At 58.5% G+C, this 19,938-nt stretch overlaps 1 protein-coding gene across 1 annotated transcript; it reads left to right on the top strand.

The window, feature by feature from the left end:
• The first annotated feature begins 12 nt into the window (after positions 1-12).
• On the top strand, positions 13-19,188 carry MCM5 (minichromosome maintenance complex component 5). The gene is made up of 17 exons (XM_055329377.1): positions 13-137; positions 647-821; positions 2,387-2,513; positions 2,598-2,726; positions 4,844-5,016; positions 6,169-6,324; positions 7,842-8,008; positions 8,316-8,487; positions 9,499-9,610; positions 10,834-10,977; positions 11,539-11,604; positions 11,886-12,062; positions 12,658-12,770; positions 14,089-14,217; positions 15,205-15,347; positions 17,790-17,917; positions 18,836-19,188. Exons 2-17 carry the CDS (start codon positions 655-657, stop codon positions 18,935-18,937), a joined length of 2,205 nt encoding a protein of 734 aa, XP_055185352.1. The 5' UTR covers positions 13-137; positions 647-654; the 3' UTR covers positions 18,938-19,188.
• Positions 19,189-19,938: the final 750 nt, after the last annotated feature.

Below are 19,938 nucleotides of genomic sequence, written 5' to 3'. Positions count from 1 at the left end.
CAGGCTGCGGGCCCCCGGGGAGCCAATCAGGGTGCAGCGGCCGCGGCGCCCTGACGCGGCGCCTGGTTTTTCCCGCGAAAGGCGGCGGCGGGCGCGGAGGTGCTAGTGTGCTGGGTCCGAGGCGTGCGGGGGTCGAGGTGAGACCCGGGGCCTGGGTGCGGGGGGGCCGGGGCGTGCGGGGGGGCGAGGTGAGACCCGGGGCCTGGGTGCGGGGGGGCCGGGGCGTGCGGGGGGTCGAGGTGAGACCCGGGGCCTGGGTGCGGGGGGGCCGGGGCGTGCGGGGGGGCGAGGTGAGACCCGGGGCCTGGGTGCGGGGGGGCCGGGGCGTGCGGGGGGGCGAGGTGAGACCCGGGGCCTGGGTGCGGGGGGGCCGGGGCGTGCGGGGGGGCGAGGTGAACCGGCGGCCGGGGTGCGGGGGGGCCGGGGCGTGCGGGGGGGCGAGGTGAACCGGCGGCCGGGGTGCGGGGGGGCGAGGTGAGACCCGGGGCCGGGGTGCGGGGGGGCCGGGGCGTGCGCAGGCGTCCGCGCAGGAGGGCGCGGCGGGGTGGGCAGGGTGTCCTGGGCGGGCGGCGGTCCCCCGCCCCTTCCCTCCGAGCGGAGGCCGCCGCCGCCCCCGGCCTGCTCCAGCTGGTCGTCCCCGTGCCAGGCGCAGTCATGTCCGGCTTCGACGACCCCGGCATCTTCTACAGCGACAGCTTCGGGGGAGACGCCGCGGCCGACGAGGGGCAGGCGCGCAAATCGCAGCTGCAGAGGCGCTTCAAGGAGTTCCTGCGGCAGTACCGAGTGGGCACCGACCGCACCGGCTTCACCTTCAAATACAGGTGCGGCCCGGGGAGGGAAGGGGGGAGCTGGAGACCCCCGCGGCGGAGCAGGCGCCGCTGTGGCCACACGTGTGCACTCTGAGCCCGTTAGTGCCCCAGTGCACGGATGGGGACAGGGCCCCGGAGAGGTGAAGGAGCCTGTTCAGGCCTGAGGATTTGGGTCCCAGCAGAGCTTCATCCGGGCCACTCCGGGGGCGCATTTGGTTTTGTACTTTTGATGAATAGCCCCCCGGGCCCCTAACCATCAGCTAGAACTTCCTTGGGCCCTTTGGTTTTTATCTAGGACTGGTTGCTGTTCACTTCTTGTTTTTCTGTGTCTGTCTCTGATGGCTGGTAAACTCAAGCCCTCTATGGGTGCAAAAGGTGAAGGTGGTGGTCAGGATTTAATTTCACTTAGGCGTTCCTTCCAGTCTGGCCGCCTCTGTTGATCAGCACTTGCTGTCTGCCAGGCACTAAGGTACTGTTCCAGGTGCTGGGCTACCCACTGAATCTGCTCTTCTTCATTATATAACCTTTGGCAAGCCCAGCCTCTAACCTTAGCATAGCGCCTTGAAATGCAGAGGAGTTGTATCTGTGGGTCCAGACATGGGCGTGAAATTATTAGTTGAGTGACTTCCAGGTAACGGTCTCCCTGTCATCAGTAAATGAGTGTCAGCAATTCTGCCTCCATTTATTTATGTATCAGCTGACATTGACCATGTGTGTGCCAGGCATTGTGCTAGGCACTAAGATACGAAGAGGTCCTGTTGCACGTCAGTGGTCAGTGAAGCTCCTAAGTCAGTGAGGTCAAGGCGTGGAGGCCAAGAGATAAATTACAAAGTGACAGTTGCCTCCAAGGCGGAATAGCAAAGGGGAGTTAGGGAGGGCCTCCAGAGGAGCCCACCTTTGGCCCCCAGCTGAGAAGAGTTTCAGATATGGAGGGCCTTCTCTACAGAAGCAGTTGCCTGCCTGGGCGGAGAGTTATGGGTGGTCTGCTATAGTAAAGTGCTTTCTAGGTCAGGGTTGGCTGTTGCATGTGGCTCTGGGACGTAAGGTCGAAGGGGTTAAGGTCTGAGATGAGGCTGAAGAGAGCGCTCTGCATAGCGTAGGTCAGTGTCCCTAAGTGCATTTTGGGACGGTAGTCCCATGGGATGGATGCTTTGTAGAAGTCCATCTGGTGGTCGACAAGGTAGTCTCTACCATCTCGTCTCCAGGTTTGAGCTTTGTGGTTTGGTAGCCTCTGAGAGAAAGTAAAAGGCTCCAGGGGGTCCTGCAGGGAGAAAAAACCAAAACATCCCAAAGTGACCTGTGCACACAGCCCTGTCTGAGTGTTGAAATATCCTTTAGCCGTCTTGGGGAGTGTTTAAACAGAACTGTTTTTTGAGGATGCCTCTGCGAGAAACAGGGATCCTCCGCAGGGTTATATCACAGAACCACCTGGAAGTTGATGTGTGTTCTGGAAGAGGAGTAGGAGCAGCGATGGTGATGATGTGGGCACAGTGAGGGTGCAGGTGCACCTCAGCCAGTGTTGATGTCCTCTTCTCTGCACCCCGCCCTGCCTCCACCTTGCCACCTGCCCACTCCAGGGATGAGCTCAAGCGCCATTACAACCTGGGGGAGTACTGGATCGAAGTGGAGATGGAGGACCTGGCCAGCTTCGACGAGGACCTGGCTGACTACTTGTATAAGCAGCCGGCCGAGCACTTGCAGCTGGTGAGTGGGACCCTGTCCCTCCCTGAATCCCCCAGGGCTGGCCCTGCTCTGGTCACTAACAGGTGTCGCCTTCCTCTTCTCCAGCTAGAGGAAGCTGCGAAGGAGGTGGCTGATGAGGTGACCCGGCCCCGGCCCACAGGGGAGGAGGTGCTCCAGGACATTCAGGTCATGCTCAAGTCGGACGCCAGTCCGTCCAGCATTCGTAGCCTCAAGGTGGGTCCACTTAGAGGCTGGGGCGAGGGTGACAATGGCTGCTGCACGGAGCATAGGAGCTTCAGACACAGACAGACCTGAGTGCCAGCTGTGCGACCCTGAGCAGCTCACCAGACCTCTCTGAGCCTGTTTCTTCCTCTGTAAAATTAACTCATTGGACAAATGTTTACCGAGCTCCTTCTGTGGGCAGGGGATTGAGTTGGGTTCCGGAGAAACAATGTTAAACAACAAACTCCTGTTCCTGTGGACTTTATACCCCTCACTCTGAGGGGTGTGCGGGGGGACCCTGAGTAAACCAGAGTATCACCCATGATGGTTGTAGATGATTGTAAGCGCAGTGGAGGAAGTCGGGGTGCGGAGAAGGCTTCCTTGGTGGAGAACCACCTGAGCAAAGGCCAAGCAGGGGGGCAGACAGCTGGGAGAGCACTCCAGGGAGGTGGCAGCACAGCTCCTGCAGAGCCTGAGTGCGAGGAGGGCATGCTATGTTCAAGGCCGTGTTGAAGGACAAGCCAGCGTGGCTAGAGAACGATTGGGAGGCAAGCAGGGTGGGCAGAGCCGGTCTGTCATCCAGGTGTTTGTTCTAACCAACAAATACTGAAGGCTGCTTCGCTTAGGTGCTGGGCTAGACTCTCACTATAGACAGATAGGACTGGCTTCTCATGGGGCTTATGGTGGGAGAGACAGGTAAGGGACATGGCTATGGCTTCAGGAGCCGGGTACAGTCACGAAGGAACGAAAAGCACGAGGTAAACATGACAGTGGCAGAGGGAGGTGGATGGTGGTCAAGGAGGCCTCTGAGGAAGTGATGTTGGAGGGCGTCTGAGTGATGCATTGTCAGAGGTGTGACAGCCTCAGGAAGAGCCTTCCAGGCTCAAGGAGAAGCAGGTGCAAAGGCATTGAGGTAGGATGGTGGCATGCTTCAAGGAACAAGAAGCAGCCGGGGTGGCCGGACCCCAGTATGGGTGAGGGTTGGAGGAAGGGCAGGGAGAAGGGGAGGGAAGAGGCCAGAGGGCCAGGGCTTTTCTAGCCAAGGGAAGGAGCTTGGATCCTCTATGAAGCACAGAAGAAAGACAGTGTATGTTTAAGTCGAATGGACCAGTTCTGTTTGCAAATGATTTCTCTGTCGTGTGGAAAATTTATAAAATAGGCAGGAGAGCAGCGAGCAGGAAGTGATGATGGTCAGGATGGTGGTAGTTGTCATAGGGCTGTTGCTAGAATCTAGGGCAGCACGTGCCTGTGCTCAGCTTTCTCTGCAGTAGGCCCCAGGGTCACCCGGTTAGCTAATGGCACCTCTTCATCATGCACTGCACCCCCAGGGCCATGCTCTGGTCTTTGCTTGTGTCCCCACATCATGCAGCTCTCTCGGGGCCCATGTCAAGCCGTCTTTGGCTCACACGGTGGCAGGTCTGTTCCAGAAGCAGGGTGGTGGACCCTGGAGCTTGTCAGCTTTACCTCTGCCTTCCCAGCACTGAGGAGGGGTTCCGTGACTCTGGAATCAAGCTCCAGGTCACGTTCGCCTCTCTGTGGAAGTGGCATCCCCTGGACCTGTTTTATGGGGGGAGCTGTTTGGTTAGAGAGGCAAGGTTCAGCTCCCCCGGGGACACACTTCTTATTTTGGAGGACACAGCGTGCTTCAAGGAACAAGGCTATACCTGGCCTGCTTCAGGTGGTGGATTTTCTGTGATGGGGAGGAGCCCTCCCTAGAAGGATCATTTGTCGGGGTGACTTGGAGGGGTTGAAACCCATCCTTTCCAGCTCAGGATTCTGGGGTGCCAGGACACCCGCAGCTTTGTAGCTTGTTTCTGAAAAAACATGTGCCCCCCCCCTTTTTTAAAGATTTTATTTATTCCTGAGAGAGAGAGAGCGAGAGAGAGGCAGAGACACAGGCAGAGGGAGAAGCAGGCCCCATGCATGGAGCCTGACTTGGGACTCGATCCCGGGTCTCCAGGATCATGCCCTGGGCTAAAGGCAGTGCCAAACCACTGAGCCACCCGGGCTGCCCCAGCACATGCTCTTTTGATTGAACCAGCTGGGTGCCCTAGGAAGAGATTTTTATCACATCATATCTGCTATCCCTGTCTCCCTTTAACCAACCACCTCTTGGTGGCTCTGTGCAGTCGGACATGATGTCACACCTGGTGAAGATCCCTGGCATCATCATCTCAGCGTCTGGGGTCCGCGCCAAGGCCACCCGCATCTCTATCCAGTGCCGGAGCTGTCGCAACACGCTCAGTAACATTGCTATGCGCCCAGGCCTGGAGGGCTATGCCCTGCCCAGGAAGTGCAACACGTGAGTGGGCCTTGCCGGGCCCAGTGACTGTTGGGAGTGACGTCTGGAGGGAGATGGGGGTGGGGAGGACTGGCCTGCAGTACGGGGCGTGCCCTGTGGGGGTGGCACAGGCCTGGGCACCAGGGCTGCTAACCAGGTGTAGTATCCTTCATTGGTGAGTTCTGTTCGCATCAGGATGCCCACACAACCTTTGTGGGGACCCCAGGGTTGGGAGGGAGAAGCAGTCCAGGGGACAGTCCATCTGGGGTCTTCTAAAGCAAACTGGCTTGCCAGGGCAGCCTCCAGGCTGTTCTCTACCCCGCAGCTGGTGCCTACCCTGCGGGTGACTCAGTCATTTCTATGTCACCCAAAGTTAGGCGTGGTCCTGGCCCACACGACCCTCCAGGACCCACTCCCAGGTCCTTCTGGCCTCTGGTTGTCCTCCCTGTCTCTAGGCCCAGCCTCATTTCATCCCTCCTGTTCCTGGGATTGCTGAGCATACTTCTGGCACAGGGCCTTTGAACGTGCTATTTCCTCTGCCCCAAACATTCCCCTCTGCCCTCCACAGTCCTCATTTTCACTTCTGTCCGCTTTCTCTTATGTCATCTCCCAGAGGTTCCTCCCCAGGCCGCCATCTTACACTTGGTGCACGCATACCTGGTCACTCTAACCCACCTGCCCGACAGCATGTGGTGCCCCATGTGGTGCACCACTGTCATTCTGTCCTGCAGCCATTTGGCGGCTGGCTTTTTCAGTCTCCCCAACTGAAATGTTCACTGCCATGTCCCCTGGCCCATTGAACAGTGTCTGGCGCGTAGTGGGTGCTTTGCTGTAACAGGCTAGAGTAATTGAACTGTGACTTCATTACATGGGGGTAAGAAGAGGCCTAGACCCCGAGAATGGGGTGCCCAGACCATCACCAGGAGTTCCTGGGATTGGAGTGGGGGTTTCATGAGGTCATTGGTGAGCTACCTGTGGGGACACCGAGCCTCACGGGGATTGAGAGTGTGGTTTGTCTGCATCCTTTAAGTTAATGGAGGAGCCAGGCCTGGTCGGTGGTCCCCCCCTCCTTTGAAGGGCCTTGTCCAGCAACTCCTGGAATCCTAAACTTGCCATTGGCTGGATCTTGTCCCCAACTCCAGTGACCCTCTCTCTCTCTCCTTCACCCTACAGGGATCAGGCTGGGCGCCCCAAGTGCCCCCTGGACCCCTATTTCATCATGCCTGACAAGTGCAAGTGTGTGGACTTCCAGACGCTCAAGCTCCAGGAGCTGCCTGACGCGGTGCCTCATGGCGAGATGCCTAGACACATGCAGCTCTACTGTGACAGGTGAGGTGGGGTGGGGTGGGCATCCCTGGGGGCAGGTGGCCCTGGCTGTGGCTGGTGAGTGTGGTGGGAGGAGAGGACGGCTTGTTCTGGACACTTGTTCACAGGGACACTGGTGCTTCCCATCTGTTTCCATCTCTTCCCATTCTCCTGGAATCTGCGGGGGCCCGGAGCCCCACCATGCACACAAGGGCCTGGAACTCTGAAGGACTGGCTGACTTCGAGAGCTTTGAGCCTGGGCTCTTCCGGGAGGGTCCCTGCAGCTCAGAGAGCCCTGCCCCACCCGTGTCCCAGGCTCTCTGATAGCATTCTTCCTCGGGTTCTGCCGAAGGAGGATGGTGCTAGGGTGCTTGGCTAGCATCTGGTCCCCTCAGGGCCACCTGGGAGGGAGGCTTGTAGCTGTGGGGGTTGTTCCTCACCTGGGCTTGCACACCTTGACATATGTGCTGGTGTTTGGTGCCGTGTGTTTCCCTGGGGAGTGGATCCATAGGCTTCCTTAGCTTCATCAGTGGCAGCTGTGCATGTAGAAGTCAGACGGGTGAGTTACGTGAGCTGGAGAAGGCTCGGTTTCCTCATCAGTAAAGTGGGCTCAACGACAGTCCTTAATCTCTAGTGAGGCTGCTGGGAGATGTTAATTGGAAAATGAGCCTATTTTGTTTAGGCCCTTGATACAAGTTAAGTATTTGGTGCTTGTTAGGTTATTCTCCACACACTTTGTAGTCCCAACTTAAGAAGTGGTGCGTGGGAAGGGTGCCCCAGAGTCCTCTCAGAACTGTGGCAAGACGCCCACGGACAGTCCTCTGTGGGATGTGACTATTTCTGCACGTGGAAAGAACACTTTTGGGTCTGTGTCCTCTCTTGAGCAGGTCTGATCACTTTATCACTGTTCCCCACTCCCCCCAAACTCAGAGAGGTGCGGTGACTTTGTTGAGGCCACACAGCTTCTAAGTGGCAAGAGTGCAGCTACGTGCCCCAGGGTCCCCTCTGTGCTGCACTGCAGTTCTGACTGGAGGGACTCCCAGACTTCTGTTCTAGCATCTTAGTTTTGAAAAGACGACCTGGAAGTCCAGAGGCAGGATAAGTTGACTGAGCTCATGGAGCCCTGAAGAGGCAGAAATGGGGGGTGGTGGTGACCCTTGCAGAGAAGCTGGAGGGCCTGCGGAGGAAGGCTTCCCAAGGTGGCTGAGGGGAGCCCTGCGACGAGTCCGCAGCAGCTAAGATGGGGATGGGGCTTCTGAAGACTGGGTGGGCTAGCGCTGAGCCTGCCCTGTGGCCCCAACTGGCAGAACGAATGAGCCCTTGAGGGCAGGGAAGGGTCAGGCCACCACAGCGACCAAGGGCGGTGCGCAGCCTTGGTCTTCAGTGTCCTACCTGGGCCATGCGTGCTTGGCGTGGGGGCCCCAAGGGATGGAGAGGCCTGGGGCCAGCCCGGGAGGTGAGGGTGACAGGGTGGGTGACGGTCAGGGACTCGCTGTCCCCACCAGGCTCTCATCTTTGTTTCCCCTCCCCCATCTCCTCAGGTACCTGTGTGACAAGGTTGTCCCTGGGAACAGGGTCACCATCATGGGCATCTACTCCATCAAGAAATTTGGCCTGACCGCCAGCAAGGGCCGCGACAGGGTGGGTGTGGGCATCCGGAGCTCCTACATCCGTGTCCTGGGCATCCAGGTGGACACAGATGGCTCCGGTGAGTGGGGCCTGGGCCCTGCCTTTGCCAGCCCCCGCGCCCAGCCCCCCTGCTGTCTCTCCCCTGGGTTATCGTTGGGCCTCCCTGTCTCCCTGTGCCCACCCTTCCCAGTGGTACCTGGGGGCCTCCAGGGTCCAGCCCTCCAGGTCCTCAGACCACCCTTCCTCTCCCTTCCTGGACCCCGAGAACCAGCTCAGGCTTGTGCTGGCCAGGCTCTGGGGCCTGACCTGCAGGGGGCCCTGACCATGCTGGCCGGGTGTCCTCACACAGCACCCACATGCCCTCCCTCTCTGGCCCACCCACCCAGGCCGCAGCTTTGCCGGGGCTGTGACCCCCCAGGAAGAGGAGGAGTTCCGGCGCCTGGCCGCCCTCCCCAATGTCTACGAGGTCATCTCCAAGAGCATTGCTCCGTCCATCTTTGGGGGCACAGACATGAAGAAGGCCATCGCCTGCTTGCTGTTTGGGGGTTCCCGAAAGAGGTAGGGGTTCAGTACTGCCAGGTCTGGGGAGGGGACGGGTGCTTGGCCCATGGAGGGAGCTGCCTAAGCTCAAGACTTGAATGTTCTCACTTTCCCAGGACCCTCAGCCTTGCCTGCTACTCCCAGCCCCTTCTCCAGCATCCAGCCTTGCTGTCAGCCCGCTAATGGCCAGTCCGTGCTCTCCTACCCAGAGGGATCCCATGACCTGGGCTAGGGGTGACCTGGGGAGGGGGCCAGCAGATCCAGTGGGGAGAGCTCTGGGCTTGGAGTCTGGAGACAAGAGGTTAAATCTCTGCTTTGCTGCTTATTTCCTGTGTGACCTTGGGTGAGAGATACCACCTCTCTGGGCCCAAGTTTCCTTGGCGACAGGGAAGGAAAGGACATAGCACTTGTAGGACAGCATGTGTCCTTTTGAAACTAGAAAGCAGCGGAGCTAGGACGATAACCGTACCAGCAGCCTCCATATACGGGGTCCTCAATGTGCACTGGCCTTCTTGCAAGTTCTTTTTTTTTTTTTTTAATTTTTTTTTTAAATTTATTATAGTCTCACAGAGAGAGAGGGTTGGGGGCAGAGACATAGGCAGAGGGAGAAGCAGGCTCCATGCACCAGGAGCCCAACGTGGGATTCGATCCCGGGTCTCCAGGATCGCGCCCTGGGCCAAAGGCAGGCACCAAACCGCTGTGCCACCCAGGGATCCCCTTCTTGCAACTTCTTTCGTGTGTCCCGACACCCAGCCAGTCCTCATGGTGACCCTCAGAGGAAGGGATGTTTGATCAGACACTGTGTGCCCTGGCTCTGAGTGTCTCCCTGCCCTGGAGACAAACTGTTTCCTCCAATGTTACTACGAGCGAGGCAGGGGACATGGTGGCCGCTGTGCAGGAGGGTCTCAGCCCAGAGCCCCTGCCTGCCCGATGCTCTGAGGCTCGTGGTGCAGGCTGTGGGGCCGACTGCCAGCTCGCCCTATGACTGGCCTGAGTCTCATCCTTGCCCACCTGCCTGTCTTCCCCTAGGCTCCCCGACGGACTCACCCGCCGAGGAGACATCAATCTGCTGATGCTGGGGGACCCCGGGACGGCCAAGTCCCAGCTGCTGAAGTTTGTGGAGAAGTGCTCTCCCATCGGGGTGAGTGCCTGGGCCTTGCTGTTTTGCTTGGCTGCCCCTGTGGGAAGGCAGGCTGCGGGCAGGGTCGCAGGGTCCCTGGGCCTTCTGGGGGCTGGCCCCCCATAGTCTCTTCCTTATTCTTGTTGGTCATGGTCAGGACAGAACAGAGTGGCGGAAGGGGGCCATCGGGCATGGGTGGGTCTGGGGTGGCGGGTGGAGTGTGGCCTGAGAGGCAGCATGGCTTTGGGTCTCAGCCTGGCCAGGAACTAGCTGGCTGTGTACCCTGAGCAAGTTGTATCGTGTAGATGTGCTGGCCTCATGCTCCGCTCACTGCATGGTGGGTACTGTGGTGCCTTTTAAGGAGGAGGAAATGGTACAGAATAGGTCAGTCCTGCCCGGGATCCCACAGCTAGTAAGTGAGAGCACAAGGATGTGACCCCAGTTGTGTGGTAGGCGGGGTCCTCTGTGTTGTGGTCAGTGGGTCTGAGGGCTCAGAGTGGGGCGAAGCTGACCCAGGGGGACAGGGCTGCGCCGGTGGGAGGTATGGCCCGCGGGTCGGTCAGAGAGGAGAGATGCCCGGTGGTTGTCTGATGAAAACACACAAGCTCTACTGTGCACCGCGGGGTGATTTTCAGTGTCAGGTGGCCACGTTGAAAGACTAAAAGGAGTAGAGGAAATAAATCTTCATATTCTAATTCCGAGTACCTGAAGTGTTAACTCTTAGTGTGCAGTGTAATATAAATGCCATTGCATGCTTTACGTTCTTTTTTTAAGCACTAAGTTCAAAACCGTGTGTGTTTTACACCATAAGCTCACTTCACTTTGGACAGTGGCAGCGTGGGGCATGTGGGTCTGCACAAAGAGGAAGGGCCTGGGGAGGGAGAGCCTTTTCCTTAGGGGTTGGGAGTCCCCATCCCAGCCCTAAGGCCACCTGGAAGTAGGTTGTTCCTCTCCTGTGGGCCTCCATGGGCTCACCTGTGAGTTGGGCCCCTGAGCACTACATCGTAGGGCTGTGGTGGGGCTCAGATGACCATGGATGTGGATTCCCCCTCAGTCAGAACCTAGTGGCCAGACTGGTGCCAGGGCTGCTTTCCACCCGAGGGAGGAGCACAGGTTCTGTTCAGGGCTCTGCAGCCAGCTTTGGTGCGTGACACTGGGCGAGCCACTTCAGTCTGGGCCCTTGACTCTCTGGGGTGAGGGCCTGGAGCTGGGTTGAGTCCTGACACCTCCCTCCCCTCGCCCAGGTGTACACATCTGGGAAAGGCAGCAGTGCAGCCGGCCTGACAGCCTCAGTGATGAGGGACCCCTCGTCCCGGAACTTCATCATGGAAGGCGGTGCCATGGTCCTGGCCGATGGTGGAGTTGTCTGTATTGACGAGTTCGACAAGGTGGGTCTTATGGTGAGGTGGTGGCTAAGGTGGGTAGCACCTCGTAGTCGTGGGGCTGGGCTTGTGGCCTCCTGTGCTCGGACAGCAGCAACCACCTCTGACTTGGAGACCAGCACTGGGTCTCTGGGCCTGTTACTAGAGGGAAGTAGTTGAACCTCTCTGAGCCTCAGGTTTTTTTTGTTTTTTTTTTTTTTTTTTTTTTATTCATAGAGACACAGCTAGAGAGAGAGGCAGAGACACAGGCAGAGGGAGAAGCAGGCACCATGCAGGGAGCCCGATGTGGGACTCGATCCCGGGTCTCCAGGATCACGCCCTGGGTTGCAGGCGGTGCTAAACCGCTGCACCACCGGGGCTGTCCTGAGCCTCAGTTTCCACATCTCGAGAGTAGGGACAGGAGAGCCAGGCCCACACAGCTTATTGTCAGCAGGACAAGAGGCCACCTAGCTCCTGTCGTGGACCTGGTGTAGAGTTGGGTCTTGGGACTGGTAGCTGCGTGGTGTTCTGCTGCCCTAGTCACCTGCCCCCTCGCCTGGGTGCCACAGACATTTCTGCCCCACACAGATGCGGGAAGATGACCGAGTGGCGATCCACGAGGCCATGGAGCAGCAGACCATCTCTATAGCCAAGGTGCGTGGCTGCCATGCAGCCTGGCCCAACCATGGGGAGGGTGCTGGCTGGGGCCGGGGGTGGGGGTAGGTGCTCGGGCCCCAGCCTTGGGCTGCTCTGCGCACCCAGGGCTGGGGCTTGTTGGCTTGTTGGCCCATGTCCGCTGGCGGCAGCAGTCGGCCTAACATCCGTTGGCCTGGTGTCTGTCCACCTGGCGTGCTGCAGCGAGCGCGTGTTTGCACGGAGGGCTATGTCCCTGGCTCCTCATGTCTGTCCTCTGCTCCCCTCCCTCCCCCTCTCAGGCCGGGATCACCACCACCCTCAACTCCCGCTGCTCTGTCCTGGCTGCCGCCAACTCAGTGTTCGGTCGCTGGGATGAGACGAAGGGGGAGGACAACATTGACTTTATGCCCACCATCTTGTCCCGCTTTGACATGATCTTCATCGTCAAGGATGAACACAATGAGGAGAGGGATGTGGTGAGTCCTGAGCGGGCTGGGACCATGGTTCTGAGGGCAGGTAAACAAGGGCCTTGGCGCTAAGTCCTGCCCATCAGACCTGCCTGTTAACAGGCAGCTAGGGGCAGTGGCTGCAGAGAGTGCTGGGCCAGGGGTCCAGAGTCCTGCTCCTGGGGGTGCTGTGCTTGCACTTGGGTAAATGATTCCCTCCCTGGGGCCCAGCCCCTTGCATCCAAAACAAGGGAACTGGACTCTGCAAGTAACAGAACCCCAGCTCTGGCCAGAATGTTTCTGGAAGGGACAGAGTGGTTTATGTAGGGAGCGAGGCTAGGGGTGTGAGGCCCACCCGGCTCCGGGCTCGGTATCCGAGCTCTGTCTCTGCCTCCCTTGCCAGAGTCTTAGTCTCAGGCAGCTGCTCTCCTCCTGGTGGCAGATAAGGCCCTGGCAGCTCTGGGATTTTGTCTAATCAGCTCACAGGTCGCAAGGAAAGAGGGGCCTCCTCCTTTCCGTGGGTTCTGGCCCTTCCAGCTCCTCGCTCCCTGCCTGCTCAACTTGTGTGGGGATGCTGGCTCAGGAGGGCCCACGGGCTGACCCAGTGTCCCCTCGGCCCCCCTAGATGCTGGCCAAACACGTCATCACTCTGCACGTGAGTGCGCTGACCCAGACCCAGGCTGTGGAGGGTGAGGTAGACCTGACCAAGCTGAAGAAGTTCATTGCCTACTGCCGAGCGTGAGTCCTGGACGCAGGCCCTGCGGGAGTCTCCCGGGGTGGGAGGGGACCTTGAAGCCTGGGCCTGCTTCTCACACAGGATGCCTGACATGAGGCCCTTTTTGGGGTTTGGGCTTTGCTCCTATCTGACCTTTTACGGGTCACGCGGTGGCTCCGGCCTCATTTTCCCCATTGCTAAAATGAGAAGGTAGGAATTAGAAGGTCTTGAAGCCCCGCCAGGACTCTTACATGCGGGGAGGCAGTGCATTGGGGACCCTGTGGACGTGGGCTCTGGGTGACGTCTGCCCCACTGTGTGACCTTGGGCAAGTCGGTTGGCCCCCGAGCCTCTCTTTCCCTGGACTGGTGTGACCTAGGGTTCTTGTGAGGATTGCATAGATGATTGAGTGCTCGGTGCAGCCAGCACTGAGGAAACATTCAGGAAATGGCAGCTGCGACTTCTATTCTCGTTCTTCTCACAAATTGCCAGTAATAGTGATCCCGCATATAGTCAGTGTTCAGTGCCAGGTGGTCCTCTGAGTGACGTGTGAATGAGCTTAACCCTGTCCCGAAGCCTTTGTGGGTGCTGTAGTAAACCGTCGTAAGGTGGGACTGAGGCGGAGAAGCAGAGGGAAAGAGGTTAAGTGACTCATCCAAGGTCGTTAGTGGAAGGTAGCAGAGCCAGGATTTGAACCCAGGCACTGTGCTGAGAAGCTGCACCTGTGCCTCTCTTGTCTCTTGTTGGAGATAAAACCTGAGGGTGGGGGTCTTTGAGGGCCCCTCTTGCGGGAGATGAAGCGCTGTAGTCAGGTGGGTCCCTAAGTACCCCCCCCCCCAGCTGCAGTGATGAGCCCAGCAGCTCCTGCTCCAGCAGTCCTTGTCACAATTCCTTTTTTTTTTATTAATTTATTTTTTTTAAGATTTTATTTATTCATGACACACACACACACACACACAGAGGCAGAGACACAGCAGAGGGAGAAGCAGGCTCCATGCAGGGAGCCCGATGTAGAACTTGATCCCGGGACTCCAGGATCACACCCTGGGCTGAAGGCAGGCGCTAAACCCCTGAGCCACCTGGGGATCCCTTCTCGTCACAATTCCTTTTGGCCACATCCTCGGGGGCTCGGCCCCGGGTGTGAGTCACCCCACCTTGATGTCAGGTCCTGGGTGGCTGTGGGGAATGGACTCCCTCCTGGCCTGGTTTCTTATCCTCAGGAGGAGGGTGGGATTAGGTGATCTGAGCATTGTCCTGAATCTGTGATGTCATTTGGCTGGGGATACAGTGGGTGTTCCAAGGTTCCTTCCTGGACCAATGGCAGCTGCTCCCCCATCCTGCAGGAAGTGTGGCCCCCGGCTATCGGCAGAGGCTGCAGAGAAGCTGAAGAACCGGTATATCATCATGCGGAGCGGGGCCCGGCAGCATGAGAGGGACAGCGACCGCCGCTCCAACATTCCCATCACTGTGCGGTGAGTAGGGGCCAGGGGACTGGACCCAGGTGGGCAGGACGGGCCTCAGTTTACACAGTTTACACAGCAGGATGTGCCCAGCAAGCCCGGGGCCAGCGGCCCCTATTACCACTGTGCAGGCTAATAAGGGCTGCTGGTCAGGGCAGCTTGGGGGAGCATCAGCAGTGGCCTCCCTGGTGATATGTATTTCTTGGCTTGTTTTAAGTTTGAGGAAATGTGGAACCTGTTTTTTCTGAATTTTGTCTGGCTTCCCTCATTGCAGGAAAGCCTGGGGGTGAGGGAAGGGCCTGGTCATGGGAGTTCACGACCTGGGTCTTAGACTTTGGCCCACTCTGACTGAAGGGAAATTCCTTTCCTTCTCTGGACCTCAGTTTTCATAGTTCTTAACTCTTCATTCTTTTGAGTTTATACGGTAGGAGGTTGGGCCTACCTGGGCTGGATCCTGTCTCTAGTAGGATTAGTTAGAAGTGGATTTAGCTGTAAGTAATGGGAAACTCAAAAAAAAAAAAAAAAAAAAAAAAAAAGAAAGAAAAGAAAAAACTCAAAAAAGTAAAGTCAGTAAATTGAAAATTTACTTCTCACATAAAGATGTTTGAGGGTAAGTGGTACAGGGTTGATGTGATGGCTCCTCAGTGTCAATAGCAACTTGGGCTCATCCTCCTCCTCATAGATGGCTGCTGGATCTCTAGCCATCACCTCTGCCTTCCAGGCAACAGGAGAGGAAGGGGAAGAAGGGCCCATCTTTCCTTAAAGATGTTTCCTAAAATCCCCACAAAACGTTTGAACTGAGAACTTGTTGGCTGAATCTTAGTCACATAGACACGTCTAGATGCAAGGGAGGCTGGGGAATGTCTTAGCTGGGTGCCACATGCCGGAGTCAAAATCGGGGCTCCGTCACCGAGGAGGAAAGGGCAGCAGTCTCCCCTGCGACCTTCTTCCCTTGGGCGGGGCGAGGCCATGAACTGAGTCCACCCGTGGCTCCCACAGGCAGCTGGAGGCCATTGTGCGCATCGCCGAGGCCCTCAGCAAGATGAAGCTGCAGCCCTTTGCCACAGAGGCGGATGTGGAGGAGGCTCTGCGGCTCTTCCAGGTGTCCACGCTGGACGCCGCCTTGTCCGGCACTCTGTCAGGTGAGCGGACCCTGGGACATGGGCTCGGCCTCGCTGAGGTCCCAGCTTGGTGCCCTGGGGGGGGCCAGGCAGTGCCCCAGAGCCTGGGAGCCTGTGTTGCTTCTGTGCGTTGGCCCAGCATCTCTGAACTTCTCTGGTGCTTGGCCTTTCCCCTCCATCTTCCTCCCTGATGAGAAGCCACAGCGTTCCCCCCCCAGACCCTTGAACATGATCCTTTTGGCTCTGTTAATGATTAAGACCTGTGATTTTATCATTATCGGGGATAGCACTCCTGCCCTAAGCTCATAACGATTTTGAGCGCTTCCAGAGCTCTTTTGCTTGTTCTGTGTCCAGCTGCCCCCAGAGACCGGATGGGCACACAGAAGACAGACAGGCACTCGGGGGCTGGGTCCGGGTGCCAAGGTGTGGTTCCCTAGCTGGACTGCAGATCTCTCCACCCATGGGCCTGTGTGGGTCAGACCCCTGTTGATCCTATTCTGATTTCAGGCTTGGTCTTGAGCGGGCCCTCCTGGAGCTCGGCCTTGAGCGGGCCCTCCTGGAGCTCGGCCTTGAGGGGGCCCTCCTGGAGCTCGGCCTTGAGCGGGCCCTCCTGGACCTCGGCCTTGAGCGGGCCCTCCTGGAGCTCGGCCTTGAGCGGGCCCTCCTGGACCTCGGCCTTGAGCGGGCCCTCCTGGAGCTCGGCCTTGAGCGGGCCCTCCTGGAGCTCGGCCTTGAGCGGGCCCTCCTGGAGCTCGGCCTTGAGGGGGCCCTCCTGGAGCTCGGCCTTGAGCGGGCCCTCCTGGAGCTCGGCCTTGAGCGGGCCCTCCTGGAGCTCGGCCTTGAGCGGGCCCTCCTGGAGCTCGGCCTTGAGCGGGCCCTCCTGGAGCTCGGCCTTGAGCGGGCCCTCCTGGAGCTCGGCCTTGAGCGGGCTCTCCTGGAGCTCGGCCTTGAGCGGGCCCTCCTGGAGCTCGGCCTGTGGCAGGCCCTCCTGGAGCTCGACCTTGAGGGGGCCCTCCTGGAGCTCGGCCTTGAGCGGGCCCTCCTGGAGCTCGGCCTTGAGGGGGCCCTCCTGGAGCTCGGCCTTGAGCGGGCTCTCCTGGAGCTCGGCCTTGAGCGGGCCCTCCTGGAGCTCGGCCTTGAGCGGGCCCTCCTGGAGCTCGGCCTTGAGCGGGCCCTCCTGGAGCTCGGTCTTGAGTGGGCCCTCCTGTAGCTCAGCCTGTGGCGGGTTCTCCTGGATCTTGGCCTTGAGCAGGCTCTCCTGGAATGGGCTCATTCCTTCACGTGTGGGTGTTGTGTTTGCCAGACACCATTCCAGGGGTCGTGGTTTAAGAGTGAAGGGACCTCAAAGTCCCTACCTTGTGGGCCTCATTCTGAGTGAGGGGAGAGACAGCAGAGGCAGGTGGCTCTGTAGGGAGTGAGGTGGGGGGGTTGTGGCAGGGAGTGGGGTGGGGGTTTGTGGCAGGCCAGGTGTTTTGGGAGGAGAAGATGCCTCCCCATGGAGGGGGGTGGTCAGGATGGCGTCTGTCTCTGAGGAGGTGATGTTATGGAGGCAGTAGTGCAACGTGAGGACATAAGGCCCTGGGGGGCGGGGGGCAGAGAACTCTCTGGGTAGATAGAAGGAAGACTCAATGCTGTGCCTCCACAGAGGGTGCAGGCTTGGCAGATTCCAGGACCAGAGTGGCTGGTACCTGGGGTGGTGAGAAGGGCCTGATCACCCCTACCCTCCCCCCTTGGGGATGGCTGCCTCTGCTCTCTGCTCTCGAGGGGATTTCTGTCTGGTGAGACATTGGCTGTCTGGAATGCTGATGCAGAGGGCACATGTGATTTGGGACAGTGACATTTGAGTTAGGCCTTGCAGCCTGTGTAGGAGTTTGCCATGTAGACCTGTTTCAACCTGGAGCCTTGAAGTCCCTCTGAGGGGCTTTGCACTGTCTCCTCTGCTGAAACTCCACGGCATCTGTAGGCAGACCATGCTCAGCAGGAGAGACACCCTGAACAGTAGTTAAGTCAGGAGCCTCCTGCTTGCCCGGGCAGCCTGACCAGCCAGATGGGGTCCCTGCATTACCAGCATACTCAGTCAGCTCGTGTCCCTCCGCAGAGCCCTCCACTGCCTGCTTCTCCCAGAATCACAGCAAAACCTGTCCCTGGCCCCTGGGCTGGGCTTTGAACAAAGCTGGGTTTTTCCCTTCATACCTTTGCAGCTGCCATCCCCTCTGCCTGGAACATCCTTCAGCACAGGCGGGCCTTGTCTGCTGACTTGGGGCGCTCATGAGCCATCTGCTCAGGCCTACTCTGCTGTCCTCTGCCAGCTCCTCCCCTTCCTTGAGGTTTTTCTCCTTTTGAGTTTTTCTTCTGAGCCACCTTTCTTGTCTCAGGGACCCTGTCTCCCCAGGCCTCCCACCATGGGCAGACCGAGTTCCATGGGCACCCTGTTCCCACCCACCTGTCTCCCTTTGCCCATAGGGGTGGAGGGCTTTACCAGCCAGGAGGACCAGGAGCTGCTGAGCCGCATCGAGAAGCAGCTGAAGCGCCGCTTTGCCATCGGCTCCCAGGTGTCAGAGCACAGCATCATCCAGGACTTTACCAAGCAGGTGTGCCTTCCCCGGGGCCTGGTAGTGGGGCCTGGTAGTGGGGCTGGGGGTTTCCTGCCAGCTCCTGTAGCCTCATGCGCCTGGCACCTGTGTCCTGTTGCTCAACAGACGGGCCTGGGATTAGGATGGGGCAGTGGTTCCTGTCGTTCGTCCCCTAGGGACTGCTTCAGTCTGGGCTGGGGGGTGGTTTTCTGTCCCATTAGAGAAGAGGACAGGGGCTGTCGTTCTCGTAGAGCTACAACCAGGCTCCCCCATCTGTCCTTTCCCCCACTGCCTGGCTTTTATGGGATGAGAGGGGCAGAGCTGGAGGGTGAGCCATGCAGTTCTCGAAGGACAGTGCTCTGGACCCCAGAGAGGGGGTGGGGCCTTCCGGATGCCGTGGAGAGCTTGCGGTCATCAAAACCACAGGAACAATCCATCAGTTGCTGGTTTCAGCTCCTCTTCATGTGCATCATCCGGTTTCAGTCTTTAGAGCAGTTTCATGCAGTAGGTGGTCCCACGCCCCATGTAGGTGAGCAGACCGAGGCTTCCAGAGAGGTTTAGGGGTCAAGAGTTGGGTTCTGGAATCCATGGACTCAGTTGACAGTTCCAGCTCTGCCACTTAATTGCTGTGTGACTTTGAGCGGGTGACTTAGCCTCTGTGTGCCTCAGCTCCTCCCCTGTAACATGGGCATAACTGCAGTACAGCTGCGTGGGGACCGGGTGAGGTGACGTTTGCCCCATAGGTGCTCAGGACGTGTGAGCTCTTCTTGGGAGCAAAGGAGATGGTTGTGAAGGCCTTTTATAAACCAGCAGGTTCTCCACAAGCAGGGAGGACATGAGGGCTCCCTTGGGGCTCCGCAGGGCCAGTGGGTGGAACAGAGGCTGTTCTGGGGTCCCTTGGGAGGCATGCTCCTGCATCCGGCCTTGTGTCCACAGAAATACCCGGAGCACGCCATCCACAAGGTCCTGCAGCTCATGCTGCGACGGGGCGAGATCCAGCATCGCATGCAGCGCAAGGTCCTCTACCGCCTCAAGTGAGCCCTGCTGCCCCGTGGACTTGCCCTTGCCTCCTCTGCGTCCCACCGCCCAAATGGCACTAGCCTCTGCCTCCCCACCGCTGTCTTGGACATCCCACGCGCTATGCCCCTCCTGGGTGGAGGGGTCCCCACCTGCCCTGGTGGAAGGAGCACCCTGCCCGTGTCACTTACTCTGGGTGTCTGCTTCTGGTGCAGCTCCAGGAAATGTGCTTTTGGAGTTTGTTGAAATAATAAAGCCATGGTGTGTTTGTATGCCTGTGGGCTTCTGCGCCAGGGAGCCTGTTGCCACCCCCACGTTGCCTTCACGGCAAAGCAAGGTGTGGGGGAAGGACAGGCCCTGGAGTCAGACAGAACGGGTTTCTGACCTGCATCGGCCACTCAGGCTCTTTCCCTTTCCTCTTCTGGGTTCCTGAACTGGTCAGTGGGGATGCGGCCAGTTCCTTGCTGGCGGTGGTGAGAATGCCACCAGAGCTAGCTAGCATGCATGCAAGCACTCTGTAGAGTGTGGGAGGTCGGCCCGCCTCCACCCTTGCCCAGCAGCTTGGAGGGTGGGCACGAACCGTGGTTTTGCCTTGGACTGGCTGGTTCACCAGTCTTCTCTGTGCCTCAGTTTCCTGAGCCATAAAGGATGACACACTTGCTTTGTAGGGGTGTGTTTAGGATAAGTGGAGCCAAGTAGTTGGGCAGACTGAGCTGTGTGGTGAGACTGATAGCATTTGGAATTTGGGGACATGGGTTCCCACCAGGCCTTAGAGCTGTGATGTGGCTAAGAAGCAGAGGTGCTGGAATTCTGTGGGCCTCTTTGCTCCTGGGGGGCTCCCCACAGCTGTGCGGTCTTGGCTGTGGCACTGGACTTCCCTGTGCCCGAGGATGTGCCTTCATTTATTTTGCCATGTCCTTTATTTATTTTTTTGGATCCGGTTAACATCTATCATTACACAGTTCTTTTTTCTTGTGACGGAAAATCTTAGGTCTCTATTAGCTACTTTCAAATACTCAGTA

Source organism: Nyctereutes procyonoides, unplaced genomic scaffold (assembly GCF_905146905.1).
Source record: "Nyctereutes procyonoides isolate TBG_1078 unplaced genomic scaffold, NYPRO_anot_genome, whole genome shotgun sequence".
In the NCBI taxonomy this organism is placed as follows: Eukaryota; Metazoa; Chordata; class Mammalia; order Carnivora; family Canidae; genus Nyctereutes; species Nyctereutes procyonoides.
Note: the sequence above shows the minus strand (reverse complement) of the source record. Positions and strands in the feature narration are given on the sequence as shown.